The following is a 24,655-nucleotide window of genomic DNA, read 5'->3' as shown; positions in this document are numbered from 1 at the left end:
CACACACGCAAGCACTATCTATTTATCCAATAAACTGTTTGATGTCAAAGTAGGTCTGGTGAGGACAAAGGCGATGAGGAATATCTTTCTCTCGGTCGGCATCTGTGTGTTTTATCGTGTTCCTTGCCCGTATATTATGAGCATTCTGACAGCCCAGAGCGTGGACTAAGGAGACTAGACGTTTGGTTTTTCCTCTCCCATTATGAAGTGATTTTCCCATTAGGCGGGTGTCTAACCAGTAGTCACGCGCCCCGCACTCCACTCTCATAAACCCAGCCTGACTCTGTGATTCTACAAGCAGACGTACCTTCACTGTTTTGCCATGATGACATGTTACACTACACAACGTGTAATTTCATGCCAGCACGGTCCCCCTTTGAGGAACATTGTTGGACAGCAAATCACTCGTGTAATTTATGTTACGCGCACACACGCGGTGGCTCGCCTTACCCATTACCATTACTCTCTAATCATGTACGAGGGCTTAATAATAGCTTTTATTGAAATGTGTACAAAATGGTCCTCATTATTGACTGAAGGCAAAACACCGGGTGGAAACACAATCAAACAGGCATGCGTAACTATTCCTCAAAACAAGCTCATGGGTTTTTCGCGTTTAAGAAACACATGGAATGCATAAACAGTGGCCAGTGTGTTGGTTCGCCTCTGGCTGAGCTACAGCAGCGCGCTACCGCTAACTGTAGCTAAATTGTTGACCGTATTGTTGACCGTCGCTAACTATCGCTAACTGTCGTTTACCCTCCCTCACTGTTGCTAACTTTCGCTAGATATCGCTAACTACCTCTAACTATTACCAACTGTCGACTATTAGCGGTAAATATTGTCGCTAACTGTGGCAAACCATAGCAAACTGTTGCTTACCATTGCTAACTATCGCTACTTATTGCTAACCATCTCTAACTTTTGCCAGCTGACGCCTGCTAGTGCTAAGTAAAACAGTTGTTAACTATCGATGATCATTAAAAACTGGGTAAAAAAATGGGACAAATGCAGAGAAAGAATCTCCGCCAAAAAGGGACAATAAAGGATATCTTAAAAAAACCTGTTGCTAAGCATTGCTAACTGTCGCTAACCATTGCTTATGATCGCTAGCTATTGCTAACTATCCCTAACTATGGCTAACTCTTGCTAGCCCATGCTAGCAGCAGCTGAGCTGGAGGTGAGGAGCTGTGGGGGTGTGGGGGGCGGTGTGGGAGGCTGTGTGCGGGGCCATGTGCGGGGCCATGTGTAGGGGTCCTACCATGGTCTCCATCAGCTTCCAGTCCCGCTCCAGCTGTTCCATGGGCCCGCTCCACCAGCTGCAGAATCGGGTGTAGCGCTGGCCCTGGAACCAGTACTGCCGGAGCCACTCGAACTCCACCTGCACACAGAGGGGAGAGGGGAAACACACTGAAAACGTGTGTGTGTGTGTGTGTTCTTGCGTGTGTATGTGTATGTGTTAGTGTTAGTGTTAGTGAGAGAGAGAGAGAGAGAGAGAGAGAGAGAGAGAGAGAGAGAGAGAGAGAGAGAGAGAGAGAGAGAGAGAGAGAGAGAGAGAGAGAGAGAGAGAGAGAGAGAGAGAGAGAGAGAGTTTGTGTGTGTGTGTGTGTGTGTGTGTGTGTGTGTGTGTGTGTGTGTGTGTGTGTGTGTGTGTGTGTGTGTGTGTGTGTGTGTGTGTGTGTGTGTGTGTGTGTGTGTGTGTGTGTGTGTGTGTGTGTGTGTGTGTGCGCGTGTGTGTGTGTGTGTGCGCGTGTGTGTTAGTGAGAGAGGGAGCAAGAGAGAGAGAAAGAGAAAGATATTGTGTGTGTGTGTCTGTGTGCCCGCGATTCAAATGTCTGTGTGTATGTGTCTTTGATTTAAATGTCAAACGAATAAATAAAACAGAGTCTTCAAACGTGTGAAAGATGTTTCCCGCTGATGCGTGCCTCATGATGCACTCAGCAGCTTGCTCACTCACAAAGCTGAACTAGATCAATCTACTTTTACAGGATTTCTGATGTTCTAGTATTGTGAAAGAATACCACCATCAACACCATCACCATCACCAGAACTATCCAAGACTGGACCTTCTGAAGAAGGTATCGACTGTTTTGTGACCCACAGGGAGGGGAAGAGATTGAATAGTAGTCGCAGCTTTCTAAACTTAGCCTAGTAGTTCACCTTTCAGTAGCACCTTACAGTGAATTAAGACTATTAAAATATAGCTAACAATGCCAAAGCTAGGTGACGGGTATAACAATAAAATACAGGCACACAGACTGAAAAGCATGTCCAACACATGTGTATTGGAGTGAACATTTACACACAGTCCATTTTAGTCTTTGTATTCATTCATTTTGGCAACGTAGAAGTCGCATTTGTTCAATCACGAATGTCAACATAGTTTTACAAAATGAGATATTCTCATTTGTGTACGTTGTGGGGCTGAACGGTTTGCAATTAAACCAATCCATTTCAAGAGCCTTATCCAAACAAATCTGAACTTCAAATTAGATTAAATTTAGTTCTTATCTGTATGTGGGTGACTTTAATCAAAGAAAAGTTATCTAGAAATAATCATAGAACATGACCTTTTGATGATGTATTGTTAATGATGTATTAAGTCTGGATCAGTAATTGGCATTGCTAATACATTTGGATTGTGTAATTATTTACTTTCTGTTTTTGTTATTTATATTCATTCATGTTTGACATATGCTGTACGTCATACATATGAAGATGAGGTATTTTAGTTTAAATATGCAAATAAATGTACAGCCTACTGTTCCTCCAAAAAAACACACACACACACACACACACACACACACACACACACACACACACACACACACACACACACACACACACACACACACACACACACACACACACACACACACACACACACACACACATTCCACCATCTCGTCAGTACACCTGAAAACTCCTGCCCCTCCTTCGCTCCCTCTCCCTCTCCTCCTCCTATCCTCCCTCCCTCCATCTGGGGATGACAGTCTCCGCGCCTCCCCTCCGCGGGGACTGGTTTAGTTTGCTCCTCTTTTGAAGTGCTGATTTAATCCTCGCTAGGCTCCGTGCAGCCAGGTGTAGCCTATCTTCTCCGGGATGTGTTTGAGCATTTGTACTTTTTCCCTGTTTGTGTTTTTTTTTGTCCTGTGTTGTGTTGTGTTGTTGTGTTTTCTCGTTGTCAGTACCCGCGCATACGTTGTGCAAAACCCGGCGTGTATGTCAGAGATTGCCCCCAAAATGCCGCACATGTAAATGAAAGCGGGTTGAGAGTTAAGTTGCCCTCCCCCTGAAAGCAGCCTCCGAAGCCTCAACCACCCAAAACAATGCACGCGTCCCCATTTTGTTTTGACAAAGACAACTCTAGAACACAGGGTGTAATTGCGTACAAAGCAGTCGCTTATCAGCGGTGGCTGAAGGAGCCTCCACGCTTGTTCCATTGTTTCCTGGAAGAATACCCCCTTTGTTTTGTATAGTTTTTCTAAACAGGGCATTATAGGATGTACAGTCCTGAGGAACCCAGCAGAGCAACGGTTTGGGTTGGGTGGATGAGGCTGACACAGCCGCAGCATAATCCAATAGCGTTGGACAATTATTACGGTGTCCTCAGATTACTGGCACTGCAGGATGAATGGAGAACGTCGCACAAATCCAAGAACACAAGTTGTCAATCATGTATATAAAGTTAAGGTTTTACGTAATGACCTTTTGACTTTGTCCCGTTTATTTCCATTGCTTGTGTTAAGAGCCACCAACCCATTAATATCATCATCTCCAGCACACGTCATCAATAGAATCAACCGTACTCAAACAAACCAACAAACACACACAGGGCAGCATCCACACCCTGCCTCAGCGAGCGCTGCCTGGCACTGGACTCGCGGTCCGAATCCTCCTGCTACTTTTTGTTGTCTCCAAAAGGCTCTGATCACAGCGGGGGATGTCACACAGGGACCGGGGGCATGTCAAGGCGAATACAGAGGCAGCCGCACAGCCCACTCCCCCCCCCCCCCCCCCCCCCCCCAAAACAACACACCCTTCAAAGAAATGTCAGCCTTTATGGTTGCCTCAACAGTCTCCATATCCACTCTGCTTCGATCAGCCATCCCGGGCACACAACAAAGCCGCCGGGCGCTAATATTGGATGTCCCTTCGCCTCTGTTCGGCCCCCGCTCTCTCACTGTCTCTCTGATTGTCCGGTTGTCCTTTAGCGGAGAGAGAGCTAACCTATGTCTGGGCTTTGAGCCGACATGGCCCAGCGCTCCCCGCGGCGTCGGCCGGACCGCGGCCACAAAGCAGGCCGTCTGGGAGCCAGGGAGAGCGGGCCGACGTGGCATTTGGACTCCCCCGCGCCCAGCTGTGCCTTACCAAGAGGGAAACTCTAAATAAATGCCACCTATCCGGGCGTATTGATGGAGGGTGTTTGTGAGGAAGAGAGAGTGGTTGTTAAGGCTAGTTTTTCTCTGAGACGACGGCGGGGGGGCAGCGACCCCCCGCGGTGGTGCCTGTCATCTCTCCAGGTGACAGATGCGCTAACTACACATTAGGCCCCCCCCCCCACCGCCAACCCACTCACCAGGGCTCACCGGGAGTCAAAGCCAAGTAGACCCCTTCTCTCCCGTCTAATGAGGCGCGGTTTCTCCACACCTCCACGGCGGTCTCCGAGCAGGCCCAATCAATTTCCCGCTGGGCCCCGGGCAGGGAGCTGATGGGAGTGGGATCGATCGTCCTCTGTTTACCTTTCCGAGCCTCCCTCGGACACCAGCCGGTCCCCACAGCCCCGCAGCCCTCGCTACTAACAGCCGCATGATTCACAATCACCACATCATGCTAGAGTGGCATTACACCGGCTCGGCCACTCTCACACACTCACACACACACACACACACACACACACACACACACACACACACACACGTCATATCGCTCCCCAGCCTGTTACACTGCAATCGCTATAGGTACCTTAGATATCCCCCATACCATCACACTTTTCAATTCAATTCTGCCATATGTTTGCCGCCGCGGCAACGGCTGTGTTTGAAGTGCAAATATTGGAGATGTGATCCTCGATATGAGCGAGATGCATCTTGCAAATGTGTGTCTTTGAATTATTGAGCGAAATAAAATAAAAAAAGAGATTGTCATGAATCCGAGACGTGAATTCGGGAAATGGGAAAGGAGAAGAAGAGGGGGGGAAAGCATATATCAAACGGCGTAGTGTCAGTGTAAACAAAGGGCGACCATTGCCATCCCTTTTCTATTCATTCTGTTGTGTTTGTTTGTGATACTGAAGGTCTTTCCGGAGGCATTAGACACATTGGAGGCTCAGGTAATTCTTTGCAAGTCCACGCTGGGAGCAGCCCAGAGCCGAGGGGAGACGACCCGCGGCCGGGAACACAAGGCACCGCAAGGTCACCCTCACCTGAGTTTACTTTCTGCCAGCCCAGGAGGGAACGGTCTCCGCCCTGCCCCTTCAATATTTACCGGCCGTGTGTGTGTGTGTGTGTGTGTGTGTGTGTGTGTGTGTGTGTGTGTGTGTGTGTGTGTGTGTGTGTGTGTGTGTGTGTGTGTGTGTGTGTGTGTGTGTGTGTGTGTGTGTGTGTGTGTGTGTGTGTGTGTGTGTGTGTGTGTGTGTGGTGAGGAGTGCCAGCCTTAGATGGCATCCCCTCCGGGCACAGCTGTCACCCGCCCACCTGGGAGGTGACACAGTGGCTTTAAATGAGACAAGACGTGTGCGTCTGGGATTAGCATTTCAAAGCCGGAACAGGAGCACTAGGCTGCTGCTTAAGATCCCATAACCCCCCCCCCCCCCCTCTGCCACCCGAGACCCCCTAACCAACCCGCCACACCACCGCGACCTGTCTTCTGACACAGACGGCTGATGCTAACAAATACAATGTGAAGAAAAAAGAGAAAGCGGGGGGAGGGGGGGGGGGTTTAACAAACAGGTGGGCTCATTGGATTTAATTCCCTGTTCAATTCTCTGTCATTGTGTTGTCGTTGTTGTTTTTTTTATCCAGATCCTTTCCGCCCCGACCTCTGCTTACTGGTTTTCAACCCCCACCCAGCACTCCCAGTCTCGCGATCCAACGTCGGCCCCTTCCTGAAGATATTAGACCCTCTGTTCAACATCGTCAGGCCTGCGTGTTCTCCTCTCCTACTTTCTCCCCTCCTCTCTCCCCTCTCCCCTCCTCTCCCTCCTCTCTTCTCCCATCCTCTCCTCTACCCTCCTCTCTTCGCCTTCTCTCTCCTCTCCCCTACCCTACCCTCCTCTCCCCTCCTCTCCTCGTCTTCGCTCTCCTCTCCCCTCCCCTCCTCTCCTCTCCTCGCCTTCTCTCTCCTCTCCTCCCCTCTGCTCCCTCCCTCCTACCCCGGCTCGACATGTTGCGCAACACAGGGGCAAGCGGCGTTGGCAAAAGCCCTCTGAGCTGTTTAGCTTGTCTTTAAAAGGGGGGAGCACAGAAGGTGCAGGTGGGGTCAGACAGCCAGCGAGTCTCTGGCTTGTTCACTCCTCGGTCGCCCATGTCAAACACGACCCGCGCAATATGTGCCCGCCAAAGTGGCCGAGCGGGCTGCATTCATAAATAACTCTGCCAACAATACATCATTTAAGTGGGTGTTCAGCTCTCATGGGCATCTGCAAACAAATGGCCACATCGATCATCACGTTCGCAGGGGGGGGCGGCGAGAGCCCCAGAGAGAGGCCCACCTCCTGCTTACCGAGAAACACACACACACACACACACAAACACCCACACACACACACGTAACCGCCCACACACAAACAACCACCCACCAACAAACACAAACACACCTAGACCAAACCACTAACACTTGATACAAATATCCTTACTTTTATCCACACACAAACACACACACCCACACACACACAAACACACCTAGATCAACACACAAACAGTCGATACATACTTCCTTACTTGTACACGCACACACAGACACACACACACACACACCTAGATCTACACACTAACACTCGATAAATACATCCTTACTTGTATACGCGCGCACACGCACACACACACACACACACAAACACGCACACACAGCCCCCCCTTTATAAATAGCGTCCTGGTCTCCTGTATGAACGGGACGGGCCCCCCGGGCGTGGGCCAATGACGGGTAATCCTGCGGCGCGGCAGTAGCCCGCTAGCAGGTGTTGCTCCCCAACTAGCGCAGCGCTCCTGCTCAGCCAGACAGCCCCATTGTTTGGTGATGCTGAATAATTAATGCTGCCTACAACCTTTAAACAACCTTACGCCTGGCTCATCTGTCATGGCCGCCCCCACGGGGGTGGGGGGGGGGGGGGGGGGGGGGGGGGGGGGCAGGGTGGTGTTAGCCTGAACGGGGTCCGCTCGGGGTCCGGGGTGGGGTGGGGTACGGAGGGATGGGGTGGGGTGAAGCATTTTAGCTGTTGGCCTGATACCCCTCCACATGCCCCTACACCCGTTTGATTCCCTGATGTAGACCCGTCCATCCCGCGCGGCAGCGTCGTCATGACGGTGTGTGAGGTGGGGGTGTTTGGAGTCAGGGTGGGGGGGAGGGGGAGGGGGAAGGAGAGAGAGGCTTTGGTTCCATCCCCCGGACAACATATGGCAGAGGGACAGGCTAACGATCCATCATATCCCGGGACAAATGGGAGCAACCTGGATATGATACAGGCTGCGTTTTCCTGAGCTGAGCAAAAAATAAAAACGATAAACGATGTAGCTGAGGTAATTGTGTTGCCCCAGACCCCCCCTCACACACACACACACACACACACAGTCTGCCCAGCCCCCTCCGTAGGGTTTAAAACAGTCATCACAATAATCTGTGTGAGGTAAGCCGCTCGGGGAATCATGGAGACGAGATGTAAAGGACGCGTCCCCCCAAGTTCACATGACGGGGCTGGGGGTCACATGACGGGGTAGGGGTCGTCTGCTAAGCGTAGATCAGCCTCAGAGAATTACAGATCCTGGCTGAGGTTACACACACTCCTTGATGATTGGTATACATTTAAACACAGTACGGAGTGGTTTTGGTTTATTTTATTTTGATTCGACAGATAAATACTGAGTTCTGAGGCCTGAGTTCAAACACACACACAAACACAAGATTAGATTGCACACATACACACACACACACACACACACACACACACACACACAGACACACTCACACACGCAAGAGGAAACACTTGCACTTTACACCTGCACACACACACACAAAAGATGAGATACTGTTAACCTGCACACAAACACACACACACACCTCATTGTGGAGGTCCTCATAGACACACACAGAAACACACAGACTGACACACGCCCCTCCTTGTGGATGTCCTCACACACACAGACACAGACACAGACACACACACACACACACACACACACACACACACACACACACACACACACACACACACACACACACACACACACACACACACACACACACACACACACACACACACACCTCGTTGTGGATGTCCTCGCAGTGCTTGAGCGTGAGGGGCAGCAGGGAGCGCAGGCTGTGGGCCCCGCTCTCGGGGTCCACACCAAGGTTTGCCAGGGCCTCCGTGCAGCGGGACTGGATGTACTCCAGGGTCCCCTTGGAACACTGGGGGGGGAGACGGGGGTCACTTAGTGACAGTCTGAAGCACATGTCATAACACTGTCACGGAATGCCTCTGTCACGTTATGTGAGTCAACCGAAAAGGAAGGGTTATACGTCATGAGGGCCTTTGGATTTGAAATGATCCTTCAGTCATATTTTGACGGATGGCAAGACATATGGGACACACAGACAGGCAGTCAGACGGACAACATAGGGACAGACTGATCGACAGACAGACAGACAGACAGACAGACAGACAGACAGACAGACAGACAGACAGACAGACAGACAGACAGACAGACAGACAGACAGACAGACAGACAGACAGACAGACAGACAGACAGACAGACAGAGAGACAGACAGAAAGGCTGATGTAGTGACTGACACAGGCAGACAGACAGACAGACAGAAAGGCCGATATAGGAACAGGCAGACATACAGACATACAGACAGAACGACAGAACGACAGGCAGAAGGACAGAGAGGTTCTTACCTCTGCCACCCTGTGGGTGGAACTGAAGCGGGCGTTGTCTCCTGCCAGGACACAGTGCTGGTGAGTGGTGTTCAGGTCATCTGGGGGGGGGGGGGACGACACAGCACACGTATGTCAGAGAACTGGAGGAGCAGGGCTGGCATCGCACTGGTCCTCGTGTCTGTGTCTGTCTCAATGTCGTACTCCATCGTGTCTCAGCCCTAGTCTTCATAAACCTTCTAGCGTCGGTTTGACAAGAACATTGCACTTGAGGAAACGATCACGCTGTATGTGGAGTGTTTGTCTCTGAACTAGTACTGTGCAAAACAAAATGAGCACGGGAGAAAGGATCATCAGTCATCCAGCAGGAGCAGCTCAGCCCATCGGGAAGAATGGAATAAATCAGAATACAATACTGACTAATTAGAATTGTGTTAGTAATTGAATGGGTCAAGATACATTCATGCTTAGCAGTGTAAAACCTTGTTACAGACAATAAATGGTGTGTGTGTGCGTGTGCGTGTGTGAGTGTGAGTGTGAGTGTGTGTGTGTGTGTGTGTGTGCGGCTCTTTCTATCTGTGTGTGTCTGTCTGTTTGTGTGTGTCTGCATGTGTGTGTCTGCGTCTGTGTGTGTGTGCGTGTGTCTGCACGTGGGTATCCACGAACATGACAAGTCAATCGTCCCAGGCACTGGGGCCCAGACGTCACCGCTCCCACACGCTGCCAGCACTGAAACAAATGCACTAAGCCGTGTTGTACTCCAATTTTAATTACAAAACAACGGCAGATCTGCTTCAGTCTGTCGCGGCAGGAGAGAGCCATACTGACAAAACATTTGTCCAATATCGCGGGGGCTTGGGACTGAAAGCCCCCCGGCTGGTTGCTGTGTGTCCGTCCATGTGTTTCTGTGTGTGTTTAGATGTTTCCACCGGCTCGGCCGCTATTTGCTGCGCGGCGGTAATTAATTTAGCGGCGTAGCAAGCTGTCATTCAAAGCAAAATGTGCATATTTACACCCAGCCCCGAGCAGGGGAGTACACCGGCTAATGCCGCTGATCTGAAAGTCAAACAGCCACATGCGTTAGGAGGGGGGTGTTATTGTTTGGTTGGAGGAACGGGGAGGGTGGGGTGGGTGTCGGGGTAAGGAGTGGAGGAGGGGTCTGGGGTGGGGGGGGGCGGGGAGACAAACAAAACAACTTCCCGGTGTTTTCTCTCCCTCCTTGATGAGATTGTGAGGGATTAGGTCTCTGGGCAGAATTACTCTGCTTCTTTAAAACTGTTTATATCCAATAACAAATTATCCCCATCAATCTGCTCCCTTCCTGGCGTGTCTGGAGTCTCCGAGGGATCAGGGGGCTGCGCCGGCAAACTCGATAACTGTAATAAATATTTATCTTTCCTTCAACCCCAGCGCCTGCTGCCACTTGTCCTTTTTTTCCAGGAAGCAGGCTTTTAAATATATTGGGTCGACTCCTTCCTGCAGCCCCTGTGTGCATTGGGAGCTGGGATCTGATTATTGAACAGGCCCGGTGTCAAGACTTGCATTGTTCTTTCTTAACCGCCGAGATTCCATTTGGGTGGAAATAACAGTGATTCAATTTGCCTGCTGCGATGGCTCAGACATTAGCAGTTCAAAAGGGCTAGTGTGTGACAAATGGGCCTGAAAAGACATTATGGTGTCTGCGGTCACGCAATAATGTTTGGTGGTGGTTTTTTTTGCTTGCCAACCGCCCGCTGCTGCTTAAAAGGCGGATGTGATGGAAAAAATAATACAGAAAACAACCTTGGTTGCTAAGCCTCCTCTTAATGAGCATATGTATGTGCGTGCTATTTTTGATCCATGTGTCGTTGCATTGATGTGTGTGTATGGTGTCTATGTGTGTTCACTTAACCAACAAAGGATGTAAGTGTATATAAGAATGCCTGTGTGTGTGTGTGTGTAGATTTGATTACAGGTTGCATGTGCTCCAGGTGTTTCACTCAGAGGTGGGCTGACAGGGCGACAGACATGTGAAAAGTGTATGCGTGTACGTGTGTGAGCGTACGTGCGCGCGCGCGTGTGTGTGTGCTTAGCAGTTGACCTCTCGAGACAGTGCCCACCGACTGCAGTGTAAACCCCAGCTGATGTGCAGCTGTCAAGTCCTATTACATAGACCCCCCTACGGTCAGGGCCGGGCTCACAGTGACTGGTCTACAGCTGCCACGGAGACCGGGACAGTCCCGCAGAGCAGGGAATAATTATTACATCGGTTTAAAGGGCAGCGGGCTGCAAGGGTGAACTAAGTATACTGTCATTCAATATCAATCAATGTATTGTAATGTTAACATAATTGGATATAATATTGACTATAATATATTGACTATAATATAATTTAGTATAATTATTATAATATAACATTTGTACTAAAATAATACCGATTTCTGTGGAAACTACATTTTAATGAACACACTAAAACATTAAATGTACACAGAAGCCTCTGACGTGATGGCGATAATCTGCCAGAGCCTGTCGTAAATCCTTCAGAACTAAAACGAACTCAATTCACTGTGTGTTTGTTCGCACAGAGATTAATATATCAGTCGTGGCTTCAGCGTTCTGGCTGTAGCTCCAGATCGGTGGCCAGGCCTTTGGAAACAGTACAGTCTGTTCCTGGCCCAGATGAAGCAGCATAGGGGAGAGGAGGAAGAGAGCAGTGAGGAGGGAGAGACGCCTGCTGCAGCCATCAGCATTAAGGCGGTGATTTACACCCGTGTGGCCGGCTGTCCACTCCACAGAGACTCTGCTGTGCCGGGTCACAGGACGCAGTAAAATAACATTTGGTTTTCCTAACCCCTCTGAGGCCGACATGGGACTGCTGGGGCCCCCGTGAAAGAGCTAGACAGGGGGACCGGGATAACGAGAATGGGAGAGAACGACGGACCGAAAGGCAGGCAGAGAGTCAGACAGTCAGGCAGTCAGACAGAGAGACAGAGAGACAGACACAGACAGAGATACAGACTGCAAACAGAGAGAGAGACAGACAGACAGAGAGAGGGATAGACACAGACAAAGAGAGAGAGAGAGAGACAAAGAGAGAGAGAGAGAGAGAGAGAGAGAGAGAGAGAGAGAGAGAGAGAGAGAGAGAGAGAGAGAGAGAGAGAGAGAGAGACAGAGAGACAGAGAGAGAGAGAGACAGAGAGACTGAGAGAGAGAGTGAAGGAGAGAGAGTGAAGGAGAGAGAGTGAGAGACAGAGAGAGAGAGAGACAGAGAGAGAGAAAGAGAGACGGACAGACAGACAGAGAGACAGAGAAAGAGAGAGGGACTGAAGTCCATCATGGGTCATTTGAGAGAACAACCAGCACTGTGAAATATTGACTCATAAAGTGTGCTTTGGTGGTCAGACAACGTGGTCAGAGCAGGGCAGTGAGGGAATCGGATGTATGTGGGTAGAGCTGTGTGTGTGTGTGTGTGTGTGTGTGTGTGTGTGTGTGTGTGTGTGTGTGTGTGTGTGTGTGTGTGTGTGTGTGTGTGTGTGTGTGTGTGTGTGTGTGTGTGTGTGTGTGTGTGTGTGTGTGCAAAAATATTAATTCAATTGATGTTCCTTTTCCAAAGCCAGGCAAAGTGACTTTTTCGCTATGATTTAATAGTGTCCGAGTCTAAACGCGTGCATGTGCGCGAGCGTGCGTTCGTGAATGTGTGGTCGTTTGCGTACGTTGTCCCATGCATGAGTGCATGCGTGCTTGCACGAGTGCTTGGGTGCGTGTGTGCGTTCGTGTGTGGGTGTGTGTGCGTGGTTCCATTTTTGAGTGTGTGTGTGTGCGTGGTTGCGTGCATGAATGCATGCGTGCGTGGTTGCGTGAGGGCATGTGTGCTTGGATGCGCGTGCCTATGTGCGTGTGTACCTCTCATGTAGTAGCAGTCTCCGGACTGCAGGGGCAGGGCCAGACCGGGGGTGTAGATGTCCCAGGCCACCTTCAGGCCGATCCGCCAGCGCGACACCTCCTTGCTGGCTCCCTCGCCGCCCTCACCTGCTGTCAGTCACACCACGCCCAACATCAAATGATATCCCATCACCTGCCAACACACTGTTCTCCCCCATCGAGTCACACCCCCACAACCCCGCTCCCCCCCCCCCTCCACCAGCCCTCACCCCATCACACGCTGGGATAGCGCCGCACCACATGTTTAAAACATCGTAGGACTTAGCTCCGGCAGCACGAGGAGCCCTAGCAGAATGTGCGCTTTTAACTCCAAGTCAACAACGCCTCACGCCAAAAGTACGGAGTGCAAGATCGAAAGCACCTTGCGCCCAGACAACGGATTTTGACTAATACCACTTTGTACCTCGGATGTAAGAACCACTGAACAGCAGGTTTGTGAGAGGGAAAAAATGTTAAGGCATATCAGATTGGATGTTATTACAGGAGCGTTCCAATACTGGGAAGAATACGAGAGGAAATGGAGAGTTAAAAGCCCTTGATGCTATTTAGGGGAAGTGTGTAGGCGATGGAGGCTGTGTTATTAAGCCAGCATGCGTTTGATGTTTTCTGCTTTACCGAGGTCCATCCCTCTTCCATCTAACCAGCCTTGCTGTCCCGCTCGCCTTCCTCCTTCCACCCGACACAGCTCTCTTAGAGAGGCACACCGGGCTTAGCTGTAGTCCACACCCCTCAGCAAAATCAATACTAAAGTCTTCCCGGGCCTCTCTGCCCCATACCGCTGCCTTTTCCTTTGCTCGGCCTGGATAAATAGTAACTTAATTTCCCAGCCTGTGTGCTCTGAGAGCCGGCTAATGACACCACCACTCCCAGAGGTGGAGGATCATCCTGCTGGCCGGAAAACAGTCAGCCTTGGGGTAGAGAGAGTCCTCCCCGTCCTCCAGAGCTCATGGGTAACCGAAGATCCACCCGCTGTAACGACTAGGGGCTCGGGGTACAGACACTGCAAGGCATGGCCGTGAAGAGGGGAATGTGTGGCGTCTCCGTCTCTAAAAGATGGCATGTGCTGCGCTCAAACACTTCATTTGGGTACGAAGAATAACATTTCCTCAGGTAAGGATAATAAAAATGACAGATCACTTATAGGAAACAAGTCGATTAGCTCCATGGATCTGGGAGTCCTCAGAGTTCCCAGGCCAAAGGGAAAGCTGCGTTTTAGGTGAGGGGGAAGCAATGCACTGTGGGTAAATCTCCCTGCTGATCCGCTCAGGGCCTTTCATCTCCGAGGGCTGGGGGCGGGGCGGGGGCTAACGGCGGCCTGGAAACACACACAGCTGCAAGGTGCACGGATCTGTTCGGTCTCTGTGTTTGAAGCCGGGAGAGCCAGAGGTGACCCGGGTCAGAGTTAAACGTCTGAGCAGACTCCGGGAGCAGGTGGCTCTGGTTATGGAGGTACACCGTGGAGAGGTGTCAGGAGTTACAAGGCATTGTCTTGATAGGTTAACGACACCTTAAACCTTGCAGTCAAAGGTAACACAAATACATTGAGTCGAGCTGGCAGAAACTGTCAGGGCCATATGGCTCAGAGCTCTAGGTAGGGGCTTGCGTCATCATTGCCTTTATCTGAGTATCTATTTGCTAAAAAGAAGTATCACTCCATCTGTCACACTTCCATCTATCATTTTCTTTGTGTTGCTAGTTTGCTTGCTACATTCTTTGAGAGAAATAAAATGTCTTCATCAAAACGCAGTATTATTGGGTAGACATGGATTGCTTTGAGATAAGATCTAAGATAGCTCGATCTAAAATAATGAATAAATAAATGCACAATAAAGTCTCTTGGCTAATTCGTCAACAGTTTCAATATTCTACAGAAAACGCAATATCAGGAGGATAAGGATATGATTCCACCTGTTCTTGACGTCATGCCACTCAAACCTTTTTCCAAACACAACCACGGAACCAAGCATGAGCGAGGGGCCAGCAGCTCTTCAAGTAGGCAACATCTCATCAGGGGAGCCCACCACATGGCCCCAGCGCGGTACAAGGCAGCCCCACCCATCAACCTAATGGTTTATAATTCCCTATCAGATAATTGCACATCGATCATTTCTGGGGGGGGGGGGGGGGGGAATAATGAGATGAGACGCGGTGAGGCGCGCGATAAGGCTTGTTTGTCGCGATCGCACGGCTAGTTCTGAGCGCGGGAGGGACTCTGCAGCGAGTGTCTGTGATCTCCCATCATGGTGCCTCTGATAAGAACGTCTGCGTGGAGCCGCCGATGACATTTAATAACGCTGCCGATGCTATCACGCCGATGGATCCGATGACTGCCGAGCCGGAGGCCGTGTCTGCAGCTACCACGCCGCTGTGAGCCCCACAACACACACGCACACACAAGGTTAGCCATAACTGATCCGCCGTTAAAGAAACCCAGATAACCGTGCAGCGTTTCACATCAAGCCGAAATAAAGAGGTTTGATTGCGCTATCGGGACGGAGGGGGTGTGGCGTGCTATCGGTGTCGCGCACTCTAGATTGACGCGATCAAAAAGGTCGACTTGATGGCAGCGGGACATTATACAACAATGCCTGAGTGAAGATAAGTGAATGATTAGAAGGAGGCGAGGCCTCTTAGATCCTCACCCGCGTCGCTATGGCAACTGTAGCTGTAGACGGCGACGGGCGACTGGGCGATCAGGTTCTCGTCGTGGTGCCAGCCGACCGCCATCTTGCCCATGCCGTAGTACGGCTCCTCCTTCAGGTGCCTCATGGCCGCCGGGTCCATGAAGTTCAGCAGCGTGACGTTGAACTGCGGCGGCGCCGTGCACCTCCCAGGGGGGGTGGGGAGGGCCGCCTGCTCCTCTTGCTCCTCCTGCTCCTCCTGCTCCTCCTCCTCTTCGTCTTCGATGTGGTAGTCGCACAGGGTGCGCTTGAGGTCCGTCACCGGCTTCTGCTTGGCCCCGCCCCTCTCGGCCTCCGTGCTTTCCCCCGTCTTAAGCGTCCACGTGGGGCACTTCCCCTCGCACTGTTTGGACCCCCCCGCCTTGGAGGGCCCCGGCACGGCCTGAGACGACCCCCCCTCGCCCTCGCTGCTGTGCTTGGACTCCGTTTCCCAGCGTGCCCCTGGGCCGGCCCCGGGGCAGCAGCCCTCGTCGCTGTGCCTGGACTCCAGGTCCCACTCGTCGCTGTGCTTGGACTCGCCTGTGCCCCCCCCGTCCTCCTCGCTCTGCCGGGACCCCCTGGAGTCGCCGCCCTCGCTGTGCTTGGAGTCCCCGCTGTGTTTGGACTCGGCGTCCTCTGCCGGCTCCGCCCCCTTCCCCACCACGCCCTCGGCCTTGATGAACAGGTCGAGCCGCTCCTCGGGCTCCCTGCGGGGCACGTCGGTGCAAAAGAAGCTGTTGAGGGCCCACAGGGCCTGGCAGGCGGCCCTCATGTCGGGGTCGCAGCAGCGCGGGGAGCCCGCCTTTGCCTCCTCGCCGCCGCCGCCGCCACCGACGCCCCCCTCCTCCGTGTGCCAGGGGATGGCGAAGAGCCGCGTGTCCAGGTAGCGGTAGGTGTGGCCCGGCTGCCCCAGCAGGGCGCGGGACACGCTGGTGAAGACGTCCCGGTCGCGGACCCGCACCAGGTCCCGCAGCAGGCAGCCCTTGGTCCTCAGGGTGCTCAGCGCGGCCTGCACCCGGCCGTGGAGCTCCGTGGGCAGGGAGCAGGACGGCCGCAGCACCAGGCCCGAGTAGCTGGAGTCCCACTGGGGGAGGGGGGGATGGCAGAGCACAATGGGACCACAATGGAAACAAGCCTTCAGGCTTTATTGCGTCATCCCTGACTATTTATGTATTTTAATTAGTGCTGTCAGTTAAATGCGTTATTAACGGCGTTATCACAAACCAATTTTAACGGCGTTCATTTTTTTATCGCGCGATTAACGCATTTATTTTTTTCTCAAAACAAAGAAGCAGTAGCCTGACTGCTATGTTCAAGGCAGTATGTTTGTATGTTCATCGTTTAATTGCACCATAGGCTTTTTTTTGTATCGTCCTGTTTTGATCAGTATATGCAAATGTTGTTATCAATAAAAAAACATTTGCACAAGGCAAGCCGATGCACTTCTCCATGTTGATAAGAGCATTTAATTGAGAAAAATTAATTGGACAAAGTAATCAAGGGATACTTAGCATAGAAAAAAATTGTGAGTTAACTATGACATTAATGTGATTAATCGCGATTAAAAATTGTAATCGCTTGACAGCACTAATTTTTATATATGACACAGAGTGCTGTTCATATTTTACATCAAAATGGTTGAATAAAAACAATCAATCAATCAGTCAGCAGTCGTTGAGGTCTCCCTGGCGTCTCCCATGAGCTAGGTCTCCCATGAGCTCGTCAGGTCAGCTCTCCACAATACTTTGGAGAGCACTCAAAATGAGATTAGTTTTAAAGTAAGAAGATGAAAATTGAGAATGACTTTGATTCCGCCGCTTAAACGGGACTAAATAAGTTGAATTATAAGAAAGGAGACCTAGGAGCATTAGAAGATAACGATAAAGTTGAGGGTGAAGACGGATATATGTCCCTTGTGTTAGATTACATTTTTAACACCAGGCATAATAATTCCTTGCAAATTAAAGTGACACATTATACATGGTATGCAGAAGACCTTGAACTCCTTGGTACCAGATCCAGGGAGAGGGGACTCACCAGGTGCTGGAAACCCCCATCTGAAGGTCCTAGGTAGGGGATCTTCGTGTCTCCTAGCACATGCAGAAGCTTGCGCCTCTGGGGAACACAAAGGAAGGCCATGTGAGTCGAGCACGCTCCCCAATACCTTTCTGTCTCTATCAAGTGATTTATCGGCTTAGCTCAGGAGGTAGAGTGGGTTGGTTTGTGACCGGGAGGTTGTTAGTTCAATCCCCCAATCCACCTAGCAGAGTGTCAAGATGTGCCTGTGCAAGACACCTATCCTTAACTGCTCAAGGCGCATGCAGGACTTTGTGTCAATCTGTGTATGAACGCTTGTGAGTTGCTTTGGATAAAAGCATCTGCTAGATACCCTAAATGTCAAGGTAAATGTATAGATACAAACAATGTTTATTTTTCTGTGAATGAAATACATTAGAAGAAATCTTGTGAGAAAGATATTTACTTGAAATGTCAATGTGTTTACATTTTTATATAAATCAATTTATACTATCTGGGAAAAGCTATTAGAATCTGGCCAGTTCACTCATGTGTTTAAACAGTGGATGACCTCAGCAAAATGAAAGGGATGAAATGTTTGTAATAATGTTTATATTTGCACGCTAACTTCTCTTGATCAAAAACGCAAGGAGTGTCACACAATTTACAATCAGCAACATGAAGGTACTCTGGCAGCCTGACAAACTAAGCCACTTAATGGAGGCCCACTGATGGCTCGATTTGACCTTCTCCTCCACTCCTCCGAGGCTTATAAAAGACGTCCTGTACAGTACGGAGCTCCTCCAGTAAAGTCCCAACCGGGCGGACGGGTCAAATTACCTTTTCACTGGGACACATTCCTTTTCCAGTCCAACCTGTAAATCCCACAGGCGACGGGTGTAAAACCGTGATAGCCAAATGAATTCCTCGAGTGCTTCCCCTCCTACTCTCGGCCTGCCTCCTGTCCGTTTGTTAAAGAGGATATTGACAGGCCTTGGGATATGAGACTTCATATGCGTATATATTTTAAGGAGGGTCTCACTTAGCACCGGTGCACAGTAACAGCCACAGCAGGAGGACTTCTCATTGGCCAAGGTTGAAGCACCACTGACCTAAAGTGTCAGTTTCCTGATTTTATAAATGCTGGACAACTTTATGAATGACCCTGGCAGGTACATGTCTGTCGTAGTTGCACATTTATGAAGAACAGGCCACATCAATATATATATTGACATTTACTGCCAGCATCTCACATGTCGATGGCCCCCATACTGGCAGAGAGCATAGGCTGCATGCAAAGGGTGTCGCTGAGTTTGCCGGAAAAGGTTGTCGACGTGAGTTTTAAGACAATATAAAAATCTCCTGTTAATAACATTAAAGCGAAGATATAAAAAAAGATGGTGTCCGACCTCAGGAGGGGGTAGGATCAAGGAGAGGAGAGTCAGGAGTGAAATATAAGGATGAAAACAAGCAAGAGAGAGAGAGAGTGGGATGGAGAGAGGAAGCTAGTGGATCGGAGCAGTTTCCACTGCGCCATCAGGGGTGCATTTCTTCTTTTTATACCTAAGGCTAAACAACTCGGATTCAACGGAAAGTTTCCTGAAAGGATGCATGCGAGTGTACACAGGCCGCTTGGTTTATTCCGGAACAAAGAGAAACAGGCCCGCAGACAGCTGAAATCTACAAAACAAAACAACATGCACTATTCATGACCAGGCTCCATTCAAAAGGCTGCCAGCCACAGTCTGGGAGAATCTGACAATCTGACACACATTCATTGGTGTCAAATTCCAGCTCATGGCAGAAGCTCACGATATCAAGGCCAGACTCTGAGGCAGTGATCTATGTATTTGTGTGTGTGTGTGTGTGTGTGTGTGTGTGTGTGTGTGTGTGTGTGTGTGTGTGTGTGTGTGTGTGTGTGTGTGTGTGTGTGTGTGTGTGTGTGTGTGTGCATACACATGCAGCAGCATCTGTGTCAATGTGTTGTGCACATGTGTTGTGTGCACACTTAAGGAGGCCACATTCTATCAACAACAAACAAAAGTGATAGTGTGCGAGTGAGGCCAACAAACGCGTGGACACACATACACACACGCACACACACCTTAAACGCTCATTAATTGACCTCTTGCAACCATGACCTAGGCACGCGGACTACGATGACACACACACACACACACACACACAAACACACACACAGACACACACGGCCCCCGTACACAAACACACCCAGCTGAGCAGGGGGCGAACGCAACGCAACTGGGCCCGTCAGGCACATGTCAAATGCATCAAGCTGCTCAGAAATTCCAGGGAAGACAAGGTGCACAGCGTCCCTGTGAAGCAGACAGGGCCTCAGTGTAGTGGAGGGGAGGGCTGCCTCACTGTAGTAGGGGGGGGGGGGGGCTCATTCTGGCTGAAGTATAAAAAAAAACCTGATATGAATTTCCGTCCCGACCCAGGAACCGGAAATATCAATCCCATAATAACAGGAATGCTCTGCTGCAGCCATGCCAACCAATCCCTTTCGGGATGTTTTATTTTATTTATTTTTTATCTCTCTCTCAGTCTCTCTCCTCTCTCTTCCTTGATGGGATTATTTCCACACACAGACTGTTTATCACAGAGAAAACATATTAGGTAGAATGGAGCTCAAATGGAGCGCTTTGATCTCGGCCTGTGAGGGATATCAAACGGTGTAGAATCTATTTATTTACTCCATCCGCTTCCTTCAGTGGTCACTCGCTTCAAAGCGGTCTGCTGGAGAGTGGATTAATGTCCGGCCCGTAGCATCAATGGCTCGACACAGCCAGATAACTGGCAGGTCCAAGCTGCCATCTCCTTTTAAACGGGGCTCAAAATAGAGGAGAAAAAGGAGAATAAATAAAAGACGTTTTATTTCCAAGTCTCCCCAGGATGTCGTCAGCGCCTGCTGCTTTGTGGCGGTCTCGGGAGAACGCGCACGTGCAGAACGGTCAGTTGATGCATGGCGAATTATTGAAGTCAATGGGAACTAATGAGCCTCACCTTTCTGATTATCTATCAGCGTCTCTGTGTAATTAATTTGATTTGATTGAATTTCGTTTGATTGAAGTTGCCATCGGAGGTATTTTTAAGTAAATATGTGTAATCATGTTTTGCTACTGCTAGTTTAGTTCTAGTATATGATTAGTTATTATTATTCAGTAATTGTTTGCTTTTTTTTTTAATTGTCAACAAATATGACAACATGTCAATATGAAAAAATATGATCAACTAAAATAAATAAGGAATTAACGCAATCAACCATGTCCCTTTGACTTAGCCAAGACAGCAATACAGGCAGAAACACACGGAGAATCCAGGCAACATCTCCTATCAAGGAGAAGCAGACCTCCCACCCAGAGGGGGCACTATACCGCCCACTACTGTCGAAGGCTCCGACCCCATGCGTCCGCCCACGGGCCGACGTGAAGAAAGATCGCCTTGTAATAGAGCTCCCTGTCCAAATAGAGAGCTATTGGTGCTTGTGCGACACCCGTTTCAAGACGGGCCTCCTCTCCGCCAAACCGCCCGAGAGTCAACTGTTTTGACAAGTCTCCTGTAAAACATTGGCCCCGAGCAGGCCGCTTGAAAGCAGCTTCCGCCTCGCTCCTTTTGGCACCGAGTGGCAGAATGTGGGGAGCTGGTGTGAGGCCACCCGGAGCAGAGAGGAGGGCACGGCCGACCCCCGGCTCAGCCCTATCTCCCCCGCCGCGTGGCTGCTAAGTGTACCGGATATGTTTCATACAGTGTGACCTCGCGGTTTATCGTGTAACTTCAAGCGCAGTCGGGTACAATTAAAATAGAATTAACGTTAAGTAAACTCGATATGCTATCCAGAGGTCATCTTTCGAGAAGCACTGGTCTCTAGAGAAAGTGTGTGTGTGTGTGTGTGTGTGTGTGTGTGTGTGTGTGTGTGTGTGTGTGTGTGTGTGTGTGTGTGTGTGTGTGTGTGTGTGTGTGTGTGTGTGTGTGTGTGTGTGTGTGTGTGTGTGTGTGTTGATGTGTGAGTGTCTTTATGTGTGTTTGTGTGCGTGAGTATATATGTGTGTGTGTGTGTGTGTGTGTGTGTGTGTGACGTGTGTGTGTGTATTTATGTGTATGTGTGTGAACATGTATTTGTATGTGCCTAACTACAAACCCATGGACCTCACACCTGGGTAAACAGACCCCCGTGAGTAGCCCCTACTCTACTGCTCAGTAACACATGTACCCTATAGAGAGGGTCAGTAGAGGTCTAGCCCTCGCTCATCCACAGGACATGTCTCTCCTGGCCTCGAAGCACAGTGAGACACCACAGCACCTAGGTGCAAACTAATACACCCACAGACACAGAGAGAGAGAGAGAGAGAGAGAGAGAGAGAGAGAGAGAGAGAGAGAGAGAGAGAGAGAGAGAGAGAGAGAAGTGTGCTGAGAGGAAGAAGAAGAAGAAAGAGAGAGAGAGAACAGGAGCGATAGTGACACAGAGAGACAGAGCGTGAAAGCCAGAGAGAGAGAGAGAGAGAGAGAGAGAGAGAGAGAGAGAGAGAGAGAGAGAGAGAGAGAGAGACAGAGAGAGAGAGAGAGAGAGAGAGAGAGACAGAGAGACAGAGAGACAGAGAGAGACAGAGCGTGAGAGTGAGAGTATAGATTCATTTTAAACTTTAAACGATAAAAGTACCCGATGAACCCAATGAACTCCTTCCATTTTTGGCAATGACTGTAAGGGCCCTGCATAGTCATACTTATTTTTTGGGGGAAAAAAACAAAAGACGTACAAATCAATTCCACCCCTCCCAACATGAGCACGTCGTACCACACGGCCCCCAGCCCGCGGTCAGGGGGCGTAGTGCGGTAGGGCGGCAGAAGGTGTCCCGTGAATTACTAACTGGAATGCGTGGGAGTTGACCCCGACGGCCGGGGGAACGGTACAATGCCTAACCCCACACCTTCCCGAGACAAAGCCACCGCGGAGCTGTCCGCGCATATTAATGACCCTCTGGGAAGCGGGCGGTTTAATGATACATCGGCCGTCGCTCCGAGTGCGCCGCGTGTCGTCATGACACCGGCTGTGAAACACAGTTATCGATAAACAGTAAGAGGCCGCGTCGGAGCTTACGGCGGCAGCTGCGTCGGCCGTATATCTTTGAAATGTGTTTTTGGTTCGTTAGGCAGATTTGTCCGACGTAAGTGAGGCTGGATACAATCATCAAAGTAGCGAGCGGGACGTGTCGCCGAGGCCGGCTGGCGCCCGGCCAGATACACATATTATGCGTCATCGTCAGGACGTGATGAATAATTCATCGGGTTTATTGGGCTCGAGCTGATGCTGTTGTTTCGGCGTCGGAGGGCGACCGCACGTATTGTTACACTGTCACTGGGTGTTGGTTCCAAGCAACACTCTCTCAACTCTTTGTGGCAATGAAACAGAAAATATAACAACAGTGACACGTATCAAATCAAATAACTGGACCGGGAATATCAAATAAAAATCTGACTTTTCCGTTTTTTTCCCTGAATGTCTTTATCGATCCCGAGCAGGTGAATTTGATTGCAGGAGAAACGACCTCATCTAGCAACGTCAGCGGCGGTTCGCCCGCCCCCCGTCGTTTAGCCCGGTGCCCAGGTAAGGGGTGATGAATGGAGAACGGGCCGCGTCTTATTCAGCTAATTGTTGTTGGAGGCTAAAGGCGGAGCTGTTCATCTCACCCCGTTGACAGGCTGGCAGGACGCGGGCTCGTTAATATGAGAACGTGTCCATCCATCTACCTGAGTGAGCGGCCCTGGCATCTGAGGGCCCGGAGCCGGGGCAGGAGGTGTGGGGGGGGGGACGACGACCCCCAACGCCCGGTGTGTGACACCAATCTAAGCACATTACCAGCGCTGTGGGGGACTGCATCAATTCATTAATTACGTGTACACACACACACACTCAGAGAATGCATGTGCACACACACACAGTCAAACAGTTAGGCGTACTCTTGTGACAAGAATCAGCACAGGACTACAGATGCATAGGAAACGCATAGCAGCTTTCATTCCCGGTTCCCGGTCGCATTAAAATGGTGCTTTACCAATGTGCCGTTTTGACACCAAACGTCTGCAACCATCATCCCCTGGTCATCCGTCCGGACTTTTTCACACTCAAGACATATATGTCTTGAGTCTTATATATAAGCATATTAGGTGCGTTGAGGGTGTGTGTGTGTGTGTGTGTGTGTGTGTGTGTGTGTGTGTGTGTGTGTGTGTGTGTGTGTGTGTGTGTGCGCACAAGCATGCGTGCATGCTTGCGTGTGTATGTGTGTGTATGTGCATCATCTTATGTGGACATGTGTGAGTTTGGGTGTGTTGCTTGAGTGGCATGAGGAAATAAGCCACAGTAATAAAAAATAAAATATAAGTAGATGCATCAACACACACACGCATGCACACACAGAGACACACACATACACGCACACAAAAACCCTCTCTTAGAATCTGTCTGACACAGGTTCTCGTATCAAGTATTTACAAATCCACCTGGGGTGAGTTCAGTTCAGACAGCTTGGCATATGGCCGACACATTTAAGTGCTTCTCAACGTCTCAGCGGTGTCGACATCTATTTCACACTCATCCACACCTCAAAGGAGAAAAATATGTTTTGTTGACCTTTAGCAAGTGTCAAAGCTTGAGGAGAAATAAAGAGCTGTGGAGAAAACAGGCAGAGGGAGACGCATCAGCGCGAGATGGATTTAAAACCCTGCGTGCCGTGGCAAGTAATCCATTCAAGGGACGAATTAGGAATGTTTAAGGGATAGTGTTAGTCAAATGATGTTAGCTATATATAATGAAATCATCTCCAATGACAAGCACGTTATAGCTACCACAAGAACTGAAAAATAACGATACTAATAATAGTTCCAATATTGTTTACTTTTACTTTACAGCCACAAGTGGTCTTCTTTAAAAACCGAAAAAGTCTTCCAGAT

The 24,655-nt window shown here is 49.9% G+C and overlaps 1 protein-coding gene across 2 annotated transcripts in view; it reads right to left on the bottom strand.

Annotated features, from left to right (window-relative positions):
* Nucleotides 1-24,655, bottom strand: part of fto (FTO alpha-ketoglutarate dependent dioxygenase) — a 58,269-nt gene that overhangs the window by 15,860 nt on the left and 17,754 nt on the right. The window contains exons 2-7 of one of the 2 annotated variants that reach the window (XM_056607912.1): nt 17,711-17,788; nt 15,656-16,757; nt 12,975-13,100; nt 9,114-9,193; nt 8,479-8,622; nt 1,262-1,381 (exon numbers count right to left, since the gene is read on the bottom strand). In XM_056607912.1, coding sequence (XP_056463887.1) covers nt 1,262-1,381; nt 8,479-8,622; nt 9,114-9,193; nt 12,975-13,100; nt 15,656-16,757; nt 17,711-17,788 — 1,650 coding nt within the window. Of the gene's footprint in view, nt 1-1,261; nt 1,382-8,478; nt 8,623-9,113; nt 9,194-12,974; nt 13,104-15,655; nt 16,758-17,710; nt 17,789-24,655 lie in introns of both variants that reach the window. The other variant, XM_056607910.1, reaches the window with a different exon arrangement.

Source organism: Gadus chalcogrammus, chromosome 14, assembly GCF_026213295.1.
Source record: "Gadus chalcogrammus isolate NIFS_2021 chromosome 14, NIFS_Gcha_1.0, whole genome shotgun sequence".
Lineage (NCBI taxonomy): Eukaryota > Metazoa > Chordata > Actinopteri > Gadiformes > Gadidae > Gadus > Gadus chalcogrammus.
This window is presented reverse-complemented; position numbering and strand designations above follow the sequence as displayed.